The sequence below is a fragment of the Netta rufina genome (genome assembly GCF_964035555.1).
Source record: "Netta rufina genome assembly, chromosome: 10".
Taxonomy (NCBI): Eukaryota; Metazoa; Chordata; class Aves; order Anseriformes; family Anatidae; genus Netta; species Netta rufina.
This window is the reverse complement of record NC_140133.1, coordinates 14435695-14453787: the sequence shown is the minus strand read 5'-3', so window position 1 is coordinate 14453787 and position 18093 is coordinate 14435695. Positions and strand designations below refer to the sequence as shown.

Below are 18093 nucleotides of genomic sequence, written 5' to 3'. Positions count from 1 at the left end.
TGGGCTATAATACTATCCCTGCTTTTTCAGTGTGGGTACAACTGTGGTCTTACTCCCCAGAAAAAGAATTTGAACAGAAGGCCAACATTGCAGCTTAGAATAGGAGCAAATATATTCCTCCTCCTCAAAAGTGAAGGCAGCCTGTGCTACTCCACCCCCTGAAGAAGTCACTGCTCTCCCAGTCTGAGCTTCACCAAAAAAGTAAAGGCTCTTGTGTTGCCCCTGTTTTGGGCCCTTCTCTGTGATTTTGCTCTCATCTGATTTTGTGTGGAAGTTGAGGTTCATCTTGAGGGACAAAGGAGCATGCTTGAACAACATCATGTTGTTCCTTGTTCTCCTTCCCCTTCCCTTGTCGGGGTCTTCCCACCAGTACAAGGCAGCATGGAGACCTCTTGCACAGCTCAAAGCCTCTGCACCCATCTCTTGCAAAAGGGAGTCTTAGATCATATTCTGTTATGGATAGCTTACCTTTCTGATGATTTACAATAAGAAAAAATAAACTGGGCAAAAGCCTACGTGATGTCTCTGAAGAGAACATCCTAATTAAAATCAGTGGCAATAATTGATTAGCAAAACTGGAAGAGGCTAATGACCATCTGAAATCTCCAACTGTGCTCCTATGTCTGGGTCTAGTGTTGTATACTACCATTATAACATCAAGAAAGCGCAAGCCTCCACAAATATTCTAGACGTTGAAGAAACATTTTTCTTTACTGCTACTTTAAGAGATGAATTTTCAGACTCTAGGGCATTTGCCCTTGACAAAGCTTGTCTGGCTTGTATGCCACTAGGTCAGTGGAATATCAATAGATTCTTAATGCAGTCTGTCTTTTAGAGTTTCTTTCATTTCTCAGAGCAAGAGTAAATGTCATTCCTATTGGCAGGTTATAATGGGAACATTGAGATACTAATTTTGAAAAAAAAAATATACACAGCTGTTAAATAGTCTTGGTCTCCGTCTTGTGTGTCCTCTGTCTGTAGCAATTACAAGGTTAGATATCCCTTAAGATGCCAGAAAAGGTCATTTTGTTGTCTTTCCTACCCCATGCCTCAGTGAAATATTCATGGTACAGCTCAGGTATTGGGATTGGGTTTAATGTTTCGTTGCCTCGCCATCTGTTTTGTTCTTGCAGTTGTTGCTTTTTCCCTTGGCGGGGAGTGAGGAAGCACAGAGGCTGCAGTGAGGGATGCTGGCATGTGGGTCCAAACCTGGTATAAAAGATGAGCATTGAATCTGCGGTAACAGTGTAGCTCCTCTGATCAGAGTTATTTTCTTTTTAACATCAAAAGTCTTTGTGGTGAAAATATGCTATTATGCATGTAGATCATCAGTGGTAGACAGCCTCTGTGTTTCCTCAAAGGCTATGAAGCTGCATTAAAATAAGCTTTTATGTTATATGCTAAGTTAATTCATATAACTTAGCCCAGGCATTGAAATAAGATCCTCACTGAGACAAATGGCATTATCAAATTCCAGGGACACATTCAACTGAGTTTTCCAGGGTATTGTGGTGGATTGGTGATGAACAGCACTGAGAAAGGCTGCACCTACAAGGTGATGCAGAGCACCATGATGGTTTTGTCTCGGGCACCCAAGTCCCTTGATCACAGCCCGCCCCAACCACCCAGCTGGTGGTGGCACCCCTCCCCCTGTCATGGGACCTGGGGACAACCGCAGGGTCACAGAGACCTGACAGAGCTTGTAGGGCTCACAGGAGCGTTGGGGTGGGTATCTCATACCTAAGTTTTATGCTCCTTTGTGACTATTCTTACTGTATCTACAGTATTTACCCCAATAACACTTCACAAGGATTTTCTCAGATCCTTTTTGATCATCTTGTTCTCTTTTTTTTGCTGTTTCCCTCTTATTGCTGTTGATTTAAATGTCATGACATTTTAAACATGACTTATTATAACAAAACAGTATATAAAACAATATGCAGCATAATAAATGCAGCCATATTTTTCAGAGTGAATGTTAAATGAGAGCAATTTATTCCTCAACCTATTTTAGTACCTGCTTACTGGATGGTATTGGCCGCGTAAATCCTGGGGAGGCCATCTCAGATGCAAGGTAGCTTTGCATGTGCAAGGCTGGAAGCTAAAGTACCTGGGGGATGGTTGGAAGAATGGATCATCCTGAGGATGTAGCTGTAATCCCATGACAGTACTGTGATCCCATCAGGGAAAGCAGACAGGACCGTCCTGGAGAACTCTGTTGTTGGGTGAGAGGTCCCCTGAGACAGTGGTCCTGGAAGCACACAGAAGAGCAGGCTTTGAAACCACATGGGGTTTTCCTCCAGCATGCAGCATGTGTCATTTCTGACATTTGAAATCTTAAAATATTCCTATAGTTGGTGGAGAGAGTGACTCAGAGTATAAGTTACTCCAAGACACATGAAGTGAATGTTTTCTTAATTTCAGAAGTGTTCAGGGGTGGGGAGGGAGGGGGGCTTTATTTAATAGTAGCTGTTTAGTTGGCGTATGTTTATTCCCAAAAAGAGAAGAAATCTGCTCTCTGCTCTGGTCATTGCAGGCTTTTCCCAGAGGTGTGGTGAGGAGGGAAGATGTCCCCAGGAGTTTGGGCATGCTCGTGTCCCCCCAGCACGCTGAACCAGCTCTGTGCTGATACTGTGGGACCCGCGGCTGATTTTCTTTGTGCTGGTGAAAAAAAATACATAGCAAACAAACTGAATCAACCACCTTAATACAAATGTGTCTTCCTTGGCATGTCATGAATCTTATTGAGTGTGCCTAGGGTAGGGTAAATATTTGTCTGAAGTTAAGAAGATTAGCGGGGGAAGTTCTGACTTTGAGACTCCCTGTGTTGAGAGCCAGAATCCATCAGCCTGATATGGGCACCCTGAGGTTATCTCTGCTACCAGGGTGGGACCGACACATCGCTCTGCAGCTCTGACCTTTGGGGAAAAATGCTTTCAGTCAAGTAATACATGCACCTGCATGAAATTTTTGAATCACTGACTCCATCCTTGATTAAAGTGCTTTTTCTTGATTAAAAATAGCCTTTTTCCAAATGAGTAATGTTGCATGGCAGGCTGTGCTCACAGTATAACGTTTCCTCCAGCATTATCATGTTGATGACATTGCCATTTCTTACTCGGAACTCTGTGCAACACCTCTTTTGTGTAGGCAGTTCTCCATAGGAAATGCCTTTAGGAAGTTCCCCACATCCCTCTATCTTGTCTTCCCAGGTGAGGAAACCTGCAGAGGTGCTTGTAACATTATCTGTTAACTGAGAGGATAATGGGCAACTTTGGGCAACTTTGTCTACTTTAAAGCATGGCAGAAAATGTATCCAAACATGTTTATAGATTCTTGCTTGGATTTCTATCAGACCGTAAATAGCAGTTTTCCAAGTTCTTGGCAGAACTTCATACGCTAGTAGATATTCCTTCAAGCATCTCCTTTGTAATGTGCTCACTTTCCAAGAATTTTATCTCCATTGGAGCCAAACTGGAAGTCTGTCAAGGTTTGAGCTCTTCCGAGTGCAATCTACATATTTCACTGAACGGTGGATGTGTTTTCTATATAACCATCATTCTGCTTATGGTAGTGTCAAAAGCCAAATATATTTCAAAGCCAAATTGCTTAAGATACCTTTTGTATTTATTTTCTTATTTTTATATGAAGAGTAGTTAGAAACTACTTTTTGCAGTTTTTATTTTAGCGAAGCACTTAAACACATGTGCTTAGGAGTTTTTACTCAACCTTTGTGTTTCCACAAAATTCTACAGTTAAGTGCTTTGCTAAAAGGGTGTAGTTACTCGTGTCCATGTTGAAGTATGAGGTTCAAGTCTTTATCCAAAGCACAACAATACAAATGAAAAAATATTTGCAGTTTGAAAAAATATTGTGAAAGACTCAATGGGAAGAAAAAGTAAAACACCCCCTTTAAAATGCAGCTTTGATAAACTGAGATTTCCAATGAAATGTGTTTTGCAGGGGTAATATCAGTAGTTGTGGTAGAGTGCATTGCACAAAGAAGTGGTGGAAAAAATTGAAGGATTTTTTTCCAGTAGATAGTTTTAAAAATTGTTGTCTAGATTACAGGTAATTTGGATTTCTTAATCTTGTTAAATAACAAGGATTTAATGCAGCAAGTAAAAATACCACAATCAGGTATTTGTTTCATGGAGATATTGATATAATATAGAATCCCAAGTGAAGTCAGCAGATGAGGAAGTAATAGGATGTGTTTTTTTTCTGCTGTGTTTACTGTAAACTAAAGCAATTAAATTACAGCAGTCTTGTAGCAGTAATTAAGTATGGAGGCAGGCCCACAGATGCAGAAAGCTCTGAAGTGCCTGGACTGCTCAGCTGGGGAGTGGGAACTGTAGCAAGGGCAGCTTAGAAACAGGGCCTGATTCTGTAGCAGGTGCTGAGGGGCAGCCAGGGCTCTGACATAGCACTAACACTATCTTGTGGGTGCTCTCTTGTGTTCAAGGGTGAATGTGCTATGCTTGTTCTCAGCCTGTTTTTGCCCTTTCTGGGACCCTGCCTGCAGCAGGTGCAACGGGAGATGCCCAGGGCTGGGAGCTCTTGTGGCTGATAACCCACAGGTAGGTAAAATGGGATTTAGGGCCAATTGTGTTCAACAAATGATACAAAGCAATCACAGTGTACCTGAGAAAATGCTTTGTGAAACCACTGTCTGTCATTCTTTTGTTTTACGTTGTTAGTTCAGACAAGACTCAAAGCACAACAAGAGGCACAGAGGAGGCTAGGCTGCCCATGGGAGAAAAAGAAAAAAAAACAACTTACACTTCCTTTAGGAAGACAGCAGAGCTTGAGGAAAAGGGTAGAGTGTAGCAGGAGGTACAGATGATAGCAGTAAATGTCACAGTTAATTACATTATGGGGAGGGGTGAAAATGAAGCCTTACTAGGAGGATGTAAGCTAAATTAAAAAATAAAAATAAAAAATGAGGGGAAAAGAAGGACAAGTCCAAGGAGAAAAGGGTGAAGAAAGCAACAGAGAAATTAATGTGGAGGTAGCATGTGAGGAAGTCAGTACCAGGAGTAGGAGGTCCTTAGTGTCACCAAATGGCTGAGGAGCTATAGCCAGCTCAGTCCTACATGGTTTTTTCCTCAGGTAAGATGCCCCGCTGCAGCTGCTTGCTGCAGTGTGAGAAAAAGATCAGGGATGTGCTGTGGGGGTGTTTTTATCACACAGCTCTAGGTCCACAAGGGAGTTGGAGGACAAGGTGTGTGCAGCAGTTTTTGTCACCAGTCTCTGGAAATGGGTTGTCACTAAAGAGAGGAAACTCTTATCCTCCTCATGGTTTACATGTTAATCCAGTGCTGAAATATTACTCTGCAGATTTCACCAAAGTGGGGGAGGTTAGCAGAGAAAAAAACTAAATAACCCAAGGTATATTTGTAATAACAAACAATACCAGCTAGGTAATGCCTGACATCTGATCCAAACTACTAGCAAAGATTGGTGTGTTTTGTTCTTGTTCTGTTTTTGTGTTTGTTTTTTGTCCTGCTGGTTTTGACAATGTTATATTGCGTAATTGATGAAGCAGTTGAGTTTTTTTGTATTGCAGTAGTTTGGTGTAATTACTCTCCACCACCATGACTTTTCTTTTAGTTATATGTACCAGAAGATACTAAACTCTTAAGTATCAACAGTAAATATTCACTGAGACTGACAATGTTAATTAGCACAAGAGCTTTTTTTTTTTTTCCAATACTTCTAGCTAGTGCTCTATGTTAACACCAGCAGAAAAGCCACCTGTGTTATGGCATAAGTAGAGCAAACCATTATATAGATGTCATTTCAAGCAACCGACAGTCCTGGACCTGGGTTCACAATAGCATAATGCATTGTGAATTCTGGGCTCCTCCACAAAGGGCAAGAATCAAAGGTTCCCCAATGCGAATGTGTTATAAAACAATATTGTGTTTCCCTTAAGAATTGCAGTGATAAAAACGTAGACCATTCTGCAGCACTAACAACTTTAATAAAATAACATAAAGCACAGCTGTCAGGTCTGCCAGCATCTCACACTGGGAGACATGAGTGAGAAAATGAACGCTTTTCACAAGCAGAAATATTCAAAGAGCTTCACTGTTTACAAGTAATCAAGACTGACAGTCATAGATTATTGGTGGAAGAGCATTTTCTGCTTGAGGTGAAAGAAGAGGATAATTTATCAAGAAGCCCAAGAAGTCAGACATCAGTAATGATCTGCTTGAAGAAGGGCTTCTCTTAGAAATAGTGCATTTATTTGTACTGCGAGGCAAGAAGATGTGCTAAGTTATTAAAAAAAAAAAAAAAAAAGTCTTAGTGCTTGAAGAATGTTGAACCAGATACAGCATGTGATTTAGGTAATGGCAATTAGAGAATTGACTAATGGGCATCTCAGCATTTGCCTAGAATATTACAAGAAAAAGTTAACAGCATAATAAAAGTTGTCTAAAAGAAACATTCATGTTCTTCCACCTTATCCTGTTCTTACAGAGTTATTTGAGCTGTGCTAATCTCATTGCTTACCTTTTTGTTAGTTGCATTTTTGAGGTGTTCCTGTAATGCCACAATAGGTTTGCATTCGGTTTCAGAGAATTTGGGGCTCCCAGAGTTGCAGCAGAGCATCTTGTCTGTCTGTCATGGTTCTTTTGCATCACCTTTCCATTCTGTTTTTCTGTTCCATTATGTACCAGCAGTTTTTCAAATGGTAGCTAGCTTGGATCTCTATGGAAAATGATTAGTAGACTGCAACACACCTTGGTTTGCTCCCTGACCTGCAGGGATGTAAGGCTGCCTGTAGGCAAACTCCACTCCCAGTGCCTCTGCCATGTCTTGCATGAATTGCTGCCCAGGTACCAAGAAATGTTGATTCCTTCCTGGGGTACAGCATGGATGGAAATAATTTGATTCTGGCTAGATCATGAAGCTTATACTGGTGTAAAATACCATGGAGGTTCATTCCTTGCAGTTTAGCCTGTCCGGCCAGGCTCACCCAAATCTTATAGCTTTTTCTTTGTCACTTACTTCATCCAAATTTTTCTGTCTTTCACTTAGCATACGGTTTGTATATTTTAGTCTTTAATTGGCCAACTTTGGCCAAGATTACCAGAATAATGCTGAGGACAGGCTATCCTACCGCACTCTTCTGCACCACATCTGCAGGGATCTGGGCTTCAGGGCCGTTAAGTCTTCCATTACCCACCACAGAGCACTGGGAGCCTTACTGAAGGCATCGGGAGTGGTTTTGAGAGGATGTGGTTCAGTCTATCTCCACCTCTGTTCCAGTTTTCTAGCTAAATCTACGCAAAATGACTCAAAATCATGTCAGGGAGATGGATAAGATCTCTGGATAAGATTTTATTGCTTTTTTTTTGGTTGGTTGTTTTTATTTTTTTCAGTTTGCAGTAGTAGAATGGTCCTACAGAAACTATTACAGACTCCGTCTAGTCTGTGTTTGAATATCTCTGAGTAGGGATGTCAGTTCAAGCTCTCCAGCTTTTCTCTCTGACTGGAGAGGAAAGAGGGAAATCAGTTTGTTGTTTTTTTAGTTTAAATTAGTTACTTAAAAATTAGTTGGCTCTCACCCGGATTGTACAGATATGGGATGGTGAGGAAGATCAGCAGTTAAAGCACATCCCTGAAAAGTATTTCTTGCAGGTTAAGCAAGGAGCTCTAGAGGAACAGGGGCTGCCCTCCCTTGCCTTCTAGCACTTTCTGTATCTCATGCTGATGCCAGGTTGAATGAGCGAGATATTGCTTTTTTAGAAAATCAGCTCACCCCTCTGACAGATGATTGATTTACCACCACTTGGTTCATCCTAGTGCATTGTCTTGTGAAGTGTGAGCATTTACAGTCCATGGAAAGTATAAGGTGATGTGTGCTGCTTCCCATAACTCTCTCTCATTGCCAGTTGAGCTGTGGTACCTATATGCCATGCAGGTGTGTACAGTGGCACAGAGGGTGATGTTGGCCATGTATACAGTGTACCTGTTCGTGGTTCATAAATCTTTCTCCATAATTCTATAGCATTATTACAAGATGGATTTATGACATACCTAGAGCTAATGTAACGATGAAGATTAGTTCTATACTAGTCAAACAGTAATACACTTTAATTTGCCTACAGCTATTGTATCATATTGGCATGAAAGGAAATAGCTTTCTAATGCAGCTTCATCTGCTGAGCAGAAAGAAATCTGTTGCAGAGTGTAAAACTGCACAAAGCTATAGCTGGCAGCAAAATTTAGAGTAGGAGAAACAGCACAAATAAAAGTATTTGTGAGTTGGATATATGCTAACAATCCTAGTTTATTGCTAAACATGCCATATACAGTAATGAAGTTTGCTTGGCAGGTACAATGTTGTTTCATCTCTGTTTTTAACTGCTTCATCTTCTGTACTAAAACTTTTCCAGGAATAAAAGGTGTAAATTCATTTAGCTTCCAACTTTTTTTTTTGTGACATTAACAAAGAGTAGATGTTATGTTCCTCAGAAGTACTGACACTGTTAATTCGATCTGTACTTGTCTCTGTACCTAGAGACACACTGGAATTCTTGATACTTCAGCAATTAATGCAAACGTTTCTGCTGCCTGTTGTTAATGTAGTCTTCCCTTGATGAGTTGCAGGGATTCTTTCAATATACATGTGTACAAATAGATACTCAAGTGATACAACTTTATATTTGTCATAAAATAGGACTCTCCCTTCTAGAGAAGCAAAGGATGTGTTTGAAATTTTCAGGTCTCGGATAATATCACTTAATACTTCATATGGGATAGATCTTATTTTTGTTGGCATATTATGCAAGGTAGATTCAAAAATTAAGTGTTTCATATACTTCTGATCCTTTTCCCCACTAAATCACTGGTGAAATTGTGCTTAAAAGAAGTTTTCTTTCAAGAGTACGGACATATCTCACATTCAACAAGGGCAAGGAAGAACTAATAACTTGCATGCAGGGAGGGAGTGTATCTCTTCTGAAAACTGCTGGTATAAACTGCTGATGGGAAACAGCTGCAACAGGGCCTTGTTATCACAATAGGTCTTTGATGAGAAAGCTGGCCCCATGGGAAGAGGAAAAAAGAGAACATTTTACATGAATTACTGGCAAGGTGTCCAGGCGGCTTCTGCCTAGACCACTCCACTGATGTAATGGCCACTTCAAACTACTAGAGCATTTGTCATCCTGTTACCTACCAGCTTTGCATCAAAGACTCCCAAGGTATCTGACCATCAGCTCACAAAGGTGAACTTTGTCACTGCCTGTTGTTCACCCTTGTACCTTGCATTTTCTTCATGAATCCATCAGAGACAGTTAACTAATCCTACTGTTGTCTTCACTCTAAACCAGTAACCTTTACCCTTCATCTTTCTACCACTGGGTTCCTCCATCCCACAAATACATGGGATATCTTGATTACTTGGAGAGGCAGGTCTTGATTTTGACAATAAAATTAGAGAAAGAAAAAAAAAATTACCAACTTTTTTTTTTCTTCCTTCCTTAAAGTTGCAACAACATGACAAAGAGGATTCCCCTGACAAATGGAGAACAGAGGAAGAAATGGCAGCTGAAGCAGCAATTCTGAAGAAGTATTTCCAAGAAAATTAGAGGTAATGGTTTGCGCATTAAGTTATTCCTGCAACACTCAGAACTCTTGGGTGTTCCATAGGATTCTTAAGGACACATGAGAATATGTAGAATGAAACCTAAAAAGCTCTATTTTTTTTTTGTTCGTGTTTTTTCCTAAAAGGACACAATACTCCAACAGTGGCTGAAATAACATCCTCCTTCTCGAACAAATAAGCACCATCTTAAAGCTTTTAGTTCCCAGAGAGTGAAAAATAACACACCTGGAAATCAGAATCATCTGAAGTTACTTCAGAGGAATGCCTGTCCTAACATATCCTCCTTGTGTTTTTAGAACAGGAAATAGCCATGGCACAACGAGTTAAAATGCTGTGTACAGCCAAACATACATGTGTACTTATGTATAAAATCCCAGCAGAATACAGACTATAGAGTGGAATAAGCAAATGCTAACTTCTTTCTGCAAATCTTAAATAATCTGGTCAATTCAATTTCAAAATTAAGCCTACTGGAAAACAGCTTGTTCTGCTAGATTTTCCCATGGCCCTAGAAGAAGGAAAAAAAAAATAAATAGGGGAGAACAGAAAAGAGGGAAACACTTGGCAGGTATTAACATTGGTGCACTAGAAACTGAGAGGTTTTCATTTTGTACCTGAAGTCCCAGAAGCCAGATTCTTCCAATAGAAACAAACTGGCCCCCAGAGATTGATGTGAGTTACACTGGGGTGTATGCTGCAGCGATGATGCCAAAAGCTCCCTCTCCCCTGTTCCCCATATGTTGTTTGCCATCATCTAGCAGTCTCATTTCTGTAATTTTTCATATTTTTTTCCTCTGAAGAACCCAAATCCCATGAGTATCCCTCCTAATCTGCCTGTGACTCATTGCTCACAGCCCAGCTTGACAAATCTAGAGCTAAACTACATGACACATGTGGCGTATGTGCATCACAGCTCTGTCTCCTGTGCCATTCTGTCCTCAACATTTGGGCTGGTTTATTGGACTCTTCTTTCCATTTTTTTCTTGCACGATGAACATACTTTGCAGCAAAAACACCAGCTTCTCCAGACAAATTAGCTGTGCCAATACCTCTGCAGACTGGCACAGATAAAGATGTGAAACACACGTAATTCACATGGGTGGAGGAAAATTGTCCTTGGCTTCTGGGACTGATACTGTTGGGGACCTAGGGATATCAAGGTTTGGCCTACACAGTCAAGTTTCCAGTGACTACTGGATTTGCTTGTAGATACCCAGTTTTTCCATATCTCAGAGATGTGTAACTCAGCCAGAAATACTATATCTTTAGGTAAGACACATGTGAGTACTCTTCTCTACTAACAGGCATTATGTAGTGCTTCATCTATGCCGCAGCAGCGAATGAATAGTACTTACAATAAAACGCCCTATCCCTATTCCAATGTAGTGATGTTCCTAATTATATATTTGGTAGGTCTGGGATTATTTTTTTTGTCTGATTAGAAATGAATCTGAAGTATATTTGTGGAGAGATTTGTAAAGGAGTTGGAATTGGGTTCCCACATATCAATAAGGTGTTCTTAGGCTCTTCTGATACGATACGCAAAGCTGGATAGATGAAATTGGCTTGCAGAAATGAATTTATACATGTGGCTGGACTTTTATTTCCATTTATTATGAAAATAAATCAGTGTGTCTCTATATGGATGACCTATTGAGAAGTTCTCCATGATATTAAGGTCATTACCTCTCCTAGAACAGGCTGGTAAATTAAATCTCAGCAGCATCATTATCATGAGAGTATTTTTGTCTAGTACAAGCAGTCCTTCCAATCCTTGGTTTCCAATGCAAAGCATCACTGCCAATCTCTTCTCCCTGATGGTGTTTTGTTTCTGAGGTTTAAGGCTCTGAACCTCTGAAGGTATATCTGAGCATCTTCTGAATTTCTCAGCCTTTACCTACTCTCTTAACCTTGCTTCTAAAATGATGAAGATTGAAAACTCTTGGCAAATTAACAAGGTTATATGCATTCTCCTTGAAAGCTATTTCTTCCTTTTTTTTTTGTTTTTTTTTTTCCACCTACAAAGGATTTATTTTGTCATTTATAAGTTTACCTGGACACTATTTGACTTGAGTTTTTTCATGCAGCAAGGAGAGAGTCAGAAAGAGCTGAATGTGAGTGTTCTGCAGCCAATAAATGGCAATTTTAAGGCCTCATGCATTATTTTCCTACTTAACTGTTTTGTTCAAAGAAGCCCCGCTCAGCTAGATTAGCCTGGAGACTGAGCAGTGTCTCAGCTTTCCTAGCTACCCTTGCATTAATCACAAGTCCCTCAACTGTCACAACTCCTGTGTGACTTGTTAGGTACGGGAGCGCCTTTTTATCTGTATTTATAGATTCTGATCAATTTTAGATGACTTTCTTTTTGCTAAGAAACACTTGAATAAGGCAAGAAGATCTCAATTCTCTTTCTACTACATATGTTGGTGCTGATTGCTCTTGGTCGGTTGGGTAGCTAATGCAGACTGCTTCTACACCAGTCCCCCAATGGCTGGAGATATCCAACTACTTGATTAAAGAAATGAACCCCATTTAGCCTTGCTAAGCTTAAAGCTTTAAGAAAATACTTGTCTTAAAATAATTCACTTGAGTGTATGATTGCCTAGAGTAGGAGAAACTGAGATCAGGGAATTAATTTGGGTTTTCCACGTGTTCCTGGTCTTTCCCTTTATCTCTCAACCCCACTGTATCCTATCTCCTCAGAAAGACTTGTTGCTTCCTGAACACCCCCAGCATGGGTAGGCTCTACAGGGCTGCTATCAGCAGTGCCTTTACAGAGCTGAAGTTCAACAGAACTTCATGTTAATCTGAAGAAGGATAAGAAAAGGAAAAAAAAAAATCTGTGGAAAGGATATTTAAAATGTCATTGCTCTCACTTAATAATACCAAGATTTGACCTCTTCAGGAGCCATTCCCAGTCACGCATTGGCTGTCATATGGCTAGTTGTGTTTGCTAACTGGTTGCTCTTTGAGGCAGAATCACAGGGAAAGAGTCCTTACTCAGCAAGACTGGATGCAGTATCTTAATTTCTAAGTCTGTTTTCAGATGCGCCTTTTAAATTTTTTCTATCTATAGCTGGGTGTTTTGATAGTCTGTTTTGTGCATTTTAAATTATGGTACACATGCCATCAAAAAGGCTAAAGATTAAAAGAGTTACTAACCTTCAGATAAGATTTGAAGAATATTTCTGTTCAAAGGCAATTTCAGTTTGTGTTTTCTGCAAAAAGAACGAGGCTGCACAAGTTTCAGTAGAAGTTTTCCTATTTTACACACAACTAAAGTAACACTTTTATGCCATTAGCAAAGTAGTCAGTCTGAAGTATGATGTCAAAATGTCCCTTTGCATAAAGGAGATTGGCAGTGATACTCTGTTGCCTAGTGCTTTTTGAGCTGCAAATATCCCAAAGCTTTTAATTGCTTAATCATCTGAATATTTTGTGTCATTCAACATGCAAAATTCATTTTAAAATCTCTGAAAATAATTTGGACCGCACAGTGGTGCAGGATTTCTAATGTCAGTTCTCCACTTCATTCCCAGTCTGCCAACATTTCTGGAAAATCTAGTCTTTTAAACTTTTGTCAGAGTATATGAATTTTATTCATTTTTTCACCCCACTGTGAAGGAGATTATCTCATTCTTTGAGAGCACTCTTCCTGCCTCACAACTGCCTGTTCTGTACTGAGGTATCAAAATGCATGAAAAGATGCTGTTCTGTTGACTTCAGCAGGGGAATTACCACTGTTAACAGTAGCTGACCCAAGGGAATTTAAACTAGCAATTTGGTTTGCATCTGGTCTTGCTCCAGCACCTCTGATCTTTCATGCTGCACTTGTGAGAGCAAGCACCAGAGCAATCACATCACTTTCTTTACATATAGGCAAGTGTGACAAGATGACTCTCAGCACCTTGGTTGCTCTACTCCAATAAAAGCCCTCCCATTATTTTTGGCACTTCATGCTGAATAAAACCACAAAACGATGGTTATGCCTAGGAATGGATCCACAGAGTGGATGTGGGACATGTGTTGTGTGTACACAGCCAGTCTACCCCCAGAAGATGCTGCACGTGGGCTGTGTGGGACAAGGCACAGGTCATCTTCTGAGGAAGATGCAAGAGCACAGGCACAGCCAGAACTATTTTCTACAACAGGTACTTCTCCACTGTAGGCAGCCCTTGGCAGGAAAATTAACCATGCAACTGGAGGAAATACAATGTACTGTGGTCCTCCCTATAGGGAAAAGGGAAGCAGTGAAGATGGGTACCACCGGCAGGGACCCATCAGCCATGTGAGCCTTGCTTCACACGCAGGCAGGTTTCTGAATGCTTATACTGGAGTAAGGCTCGAGGGGGTGCCTGGTCCTGGGGACTTCCCCAAGAGCTTCTCATAGCTGTTGTTAGGAGCTGTTTGCATATAATCCTGAAGTAAATACATACCCTAGTAATCAGCCATAGATTTCTCTGCACTCCAGACTTAAGTGCTATTAATTATATCCCCTACTCAGCAGTCTCCAAGAACCATTAATTAGAGAGCAGGAGCTGATGGTTTGCTTGTCTGTGTGAAACTATTATGGCCTGAAAGTGAAATATAAGCTTCAAAAGAAACATGTTTTATGAAGGTCACCTTGGCAAACATCATAACAATCTGTCAGAAGAGAATGCCGAACTCCAAATGTGTGTTTCAGTGTGACATTATGCTTTAAGTAGTTGGAAATAGCAAAGAGAAGATGAATTGGATCATAGGGTCTATGCTTTTTCACCCAAAATTCTTTTTTTTCCTGCAGTGAGTACATATAAAGTAATCTTTTTGTCATTTCAATGGAATGGAAGGAAAGTTAATATCAACAGAAATTCCACAGACAAACATAATCTGGCCCTTGCTGGTATTTTTGAAGTGTAAAACATCCAGAGCCACCACCTCTGCAGCAGGGAGGTTTATGCACAGCAGTTAAATTATCTCTTCAAGGGAAGATGTAACCAGCCAGGAGAAGTACAGTGACTGTGTCTTGGCAGTAATGCCCACCCTAGATGGCTCAGAGGAGAAAAGGCTTTCCCCAGGTAAATGTGGTGTATTAATGTGCAGCATCCTCACCATCAAGGCTGATTATTCTTCTGGTTGAAGCGTAGCATTATTCTTATGAAAACAAAGATGCAATACAGTTAGCTGTGGCTATAAGTGAAATGTCTTCCTCTTGCAGGAGGCCAGCATAAACATAATGTCATTCTCACAGCTGTTCCAGGGCTCTATTTTGAGGTTTTAAGTGCTACTGTGCTAAAAGTTATGTATCTCATTCTCCGGACTTCCATTTCCCCATAGGTGGCCATTTAATTCAGCTGTAAAGGGTACATGAATTCCATACTGCACTGCTTGGATCCTGTAATTATAGCTACAGTAGAAATGTCACGGCCAGAGACAGACAAGATTTTACTGCATAAAAGCAAAGCAGAAAATGTGTTACTGTTAGCAAAGGAAGCTGAAAGAGGGACGGATGTTCTCTTAACTTGCGCATCTGGAAGCCTGAATGCTTACTGAAGCTGTCCATCAAATGCCAAGTATTTTCAGTATGATCGTGTCTTGATTCATCATAAGCTTTGTATGCATCGCATTGTCTGTGAGAAAAATGGGGAACACCAAGCACAACTGATGGGCACTGTATTGCAGGACCTCAAATAAAAGACTCAAGGTACAGGATAGTGCCGAGCATCAAATAAAGATATGAACTGTGGTCAAGGACTTTTATGCCTAAACCTGTGCCCAAATGGTGTTAATCCCTTGCCCCCAAAGCTGTGAAAAGATGCATTCACTAAGCAGCCAGACCCTCCTTCGAACAGATTCATAAAACACGTGCCAAGTAATTTACAGGCTGCCATCAAGCTGTCTGTCAAGAGGGGCATACAATGGAAACTGTTGCTCAAAATGCCATCGAACGGGGAAACATATGTTTCAGTGAGAAAAGACAATCAAACAAAGAAGTGGGCGGCTGGGGAGTTGCAGCCACAACAGCAGCAAGGATCCAAGCCTTGCATGCAGCCCCGGTAAACAAGTTCGAGGACTGTGCCCCTGTCTAACAGTTGGGTAACAGCTTTGTGTTTAATAAGCTGAAATAATTTGCTGAGTAGTGAAGCCAGCTCTAAGCGTGGTCTGAAGTGAAGGTACAAAACTGAAGGTACCAAGCAAAAAGCCCACTACATGTTGAATTATTAGCGGAGGTTTGTATCATGTTATCCTATTACTGTAGCTGCTGCATAATAGAACTGCCCAGAGAGACACTCATACCAGCAACTCGAACGTGACCTCGAAGCTTAAGAGCTGCCTTTGTGTGAGTTTCAGCATCTAGGCTGTGTAGGTGGAAAGGCATTAATAACTCCTCTGTTAAGTAGTTATTTGAAAAAGGAGAGGTGTGATGGACATTTGAAATGTGTTGGACTGAGTGTATTTGAGGCTCTGTTGTTAGCCAGGATATCAGTCTGTACATGAAAGGACAGGAGTGCGGATGGGTAAACCCAAATGCCCAATTTGTGTTAGCTTCTGGGGCTGCTGGAAGCCTCCAGTTAATGCTGTAGTAACAACTGTGCTGTGAGTTTGTGCAGGGAATTAGGACGTGGTTTTTACAGCTGTAGTCAGCTGCAGTTGTCGGACTCTCCAGGCTGTAGCAGGCTCTGCTGCAGGAACGCTCTCCAGGTCTGTCATGGCAAAGCTCTCTGTCGCAAAGCTCTCTGTCCTAGTAAAGCTCTTTTCCTAGGAAGGAACACCGAGAGTTGTATGAAATTGGAGCAGATAGACATGGAAAGAGATTTCCAGCTCATTCTCCAGTGTCTGAGATAGGTCATGTTTTCAGAGCAATGGTCCCAAATCCCTGACATGTAATGCCTTGGCCTTGGGTAGAGTCCCACAATAGGGTCAGGATGGGTGAGGATATACAAGAGATGATGACTTTGAAAGAGCATTTGTAGGAGTTTATATGAGAGATCAGGCACCCCAAAGCCTCTTGCATGACATTATTAGAGCAAAATTGATTTGAAGAGTAAGAAGCTGTATTTGATGACACAAGATGCCCTTTCTAATCCTTTGTTCCTATCACTAGCGGTCAACAGAGCTGGGGACTGTGCTGCCTTACTCAGTGACAACAGAGAGGTGGTTTCACTTCATGTTTGTTTTTTGTAAAATGATCCTGACCTCCTTTGGTGGGTGCTTTGTGAGTTAGGAATGAAAAGCACAATGTGAAAGAAAGACATTAGTATTATTTGGAAGTGAACTTTATTGGAAAAAAAAAAAAAGTATATAATAAATCAAACAAATGCTTCCTTTTCTTGCTCTGCTATGTGTTTTTAAAGTAGTTGTGTGCAACATTTTTTTCCTTTTCCTATACCACAGGCTATAATAGAAGATGAAATGTGCTGTGTGTGGATTTAACACTGTTTCCTTTTGCCTATCACTGTCAGTGTTTCCTGATGGAACACACTAATGAGCACATAACTCGTTAGCAGTAAACAGCCTTATATTTTGTCTTACTAATACAGATCAAAGATACTATTATGTTTAACTGTTATGTTTGATATTTTTCAGGTAACAAAGTGTTTGAAAAGCATCCTGTGACATAAACTTCCCGGAAAGACCTCGTTCTTTTGTTCTCAGTGGCCCTGGAGCAGCAGCTGAACAATTTTATTATGTTCTACAAATAGGGGATTCTTCTATGAAAAATTTTATTGGACCTTTGGATATCATCAAAGTTGAATTTCAGCTAAGACAACTAACAGTACTGATTCAAAATACTGCTCTGCGTAGTAACTCATATTTTTCTGAATTGTATACTTGGGAACAAATCATTTAAAATTGTCCCTTGGTCTAAATTGAAATAAAGTGCTAGCAAAACTGGGTAGCTGCTGCATTTAGATACATTACAAAGCATTTACTCCATGTTGTGCTTTTTCAGATTCGGTTATTGTGTGTGGGCTATCATATCAAAGAAAAATTAGATCTTCTAGCAACGTGACATTTCATAAAAAAAAAAATAAAAAGTCTTTGTTATAGACTAGACAAGATAAACTTGGAGAGCTACCTTTTTGCCAGATAAGATAGTAGAACAAGAAATATGTACTGCTTCTTAAGATCTTTCCTTTCTCTGTTGCTTCTCATGCATTGTCACAAAGTTTCTGGGCCTTATGGCAATAGAAAACCCTTCTGCAGATCAATGAATATGTAAAGCTGCTAATGTGATAGTCATTGTGGCAGGGTTAGACCAGCATGAAAGTCCTGCTTGCAGTAACAGACAATGTGAGTGGGAGCCACCCATGTGGAATGCTCCCTCTGCAAGGAATGCTGTGTTCAGAGCCCCACAAAAGAAGGAGCCCACTATGGGTTACATGTTGATTGCTAACATAATAAAAAAGAAGTCAAACAACAGATGGAAGGGAAAAGAAATGAGTCTGCAAGACATGCATGAAATGAGCACCCATAATCCTGCTCTTGAA

At 40.5% G+C, this 18093-nt stretch overlaps 1 protein-coding gene across 2 annotated transcripts in view; it reads left to right on the top strand.

Annotated features, from left to right (window-relative positions):
* FHIT (fragile histidine triad diadenosine triphosphatase) overlaps positions 1 to 17470 on the top strand; it is a 564423-nt gene extending 546953 nt beyond the window's left edge. For both annotated transcript variants that reach the window (XM_084293015.1, XM_084293014.1), the window contains exons 7-8: positions 9504 to 9607; positions 17189 to 17470. In XM_084293015.1, coding sequence (XP_084149141.1) covers positions 9504 to 9605 — 102 coding nt within the window. In that variant the 3' untranslated portion in view covers positions 9606 to 9607; positions 17189 to 17470. The remainder of the gene's footprint in view (positions 1 to 9503; positions 9608 to 17188) is intronic.
* The last annotated feature ends 623 nt before the right edge of the window (positions 17471 to 18093 follow it).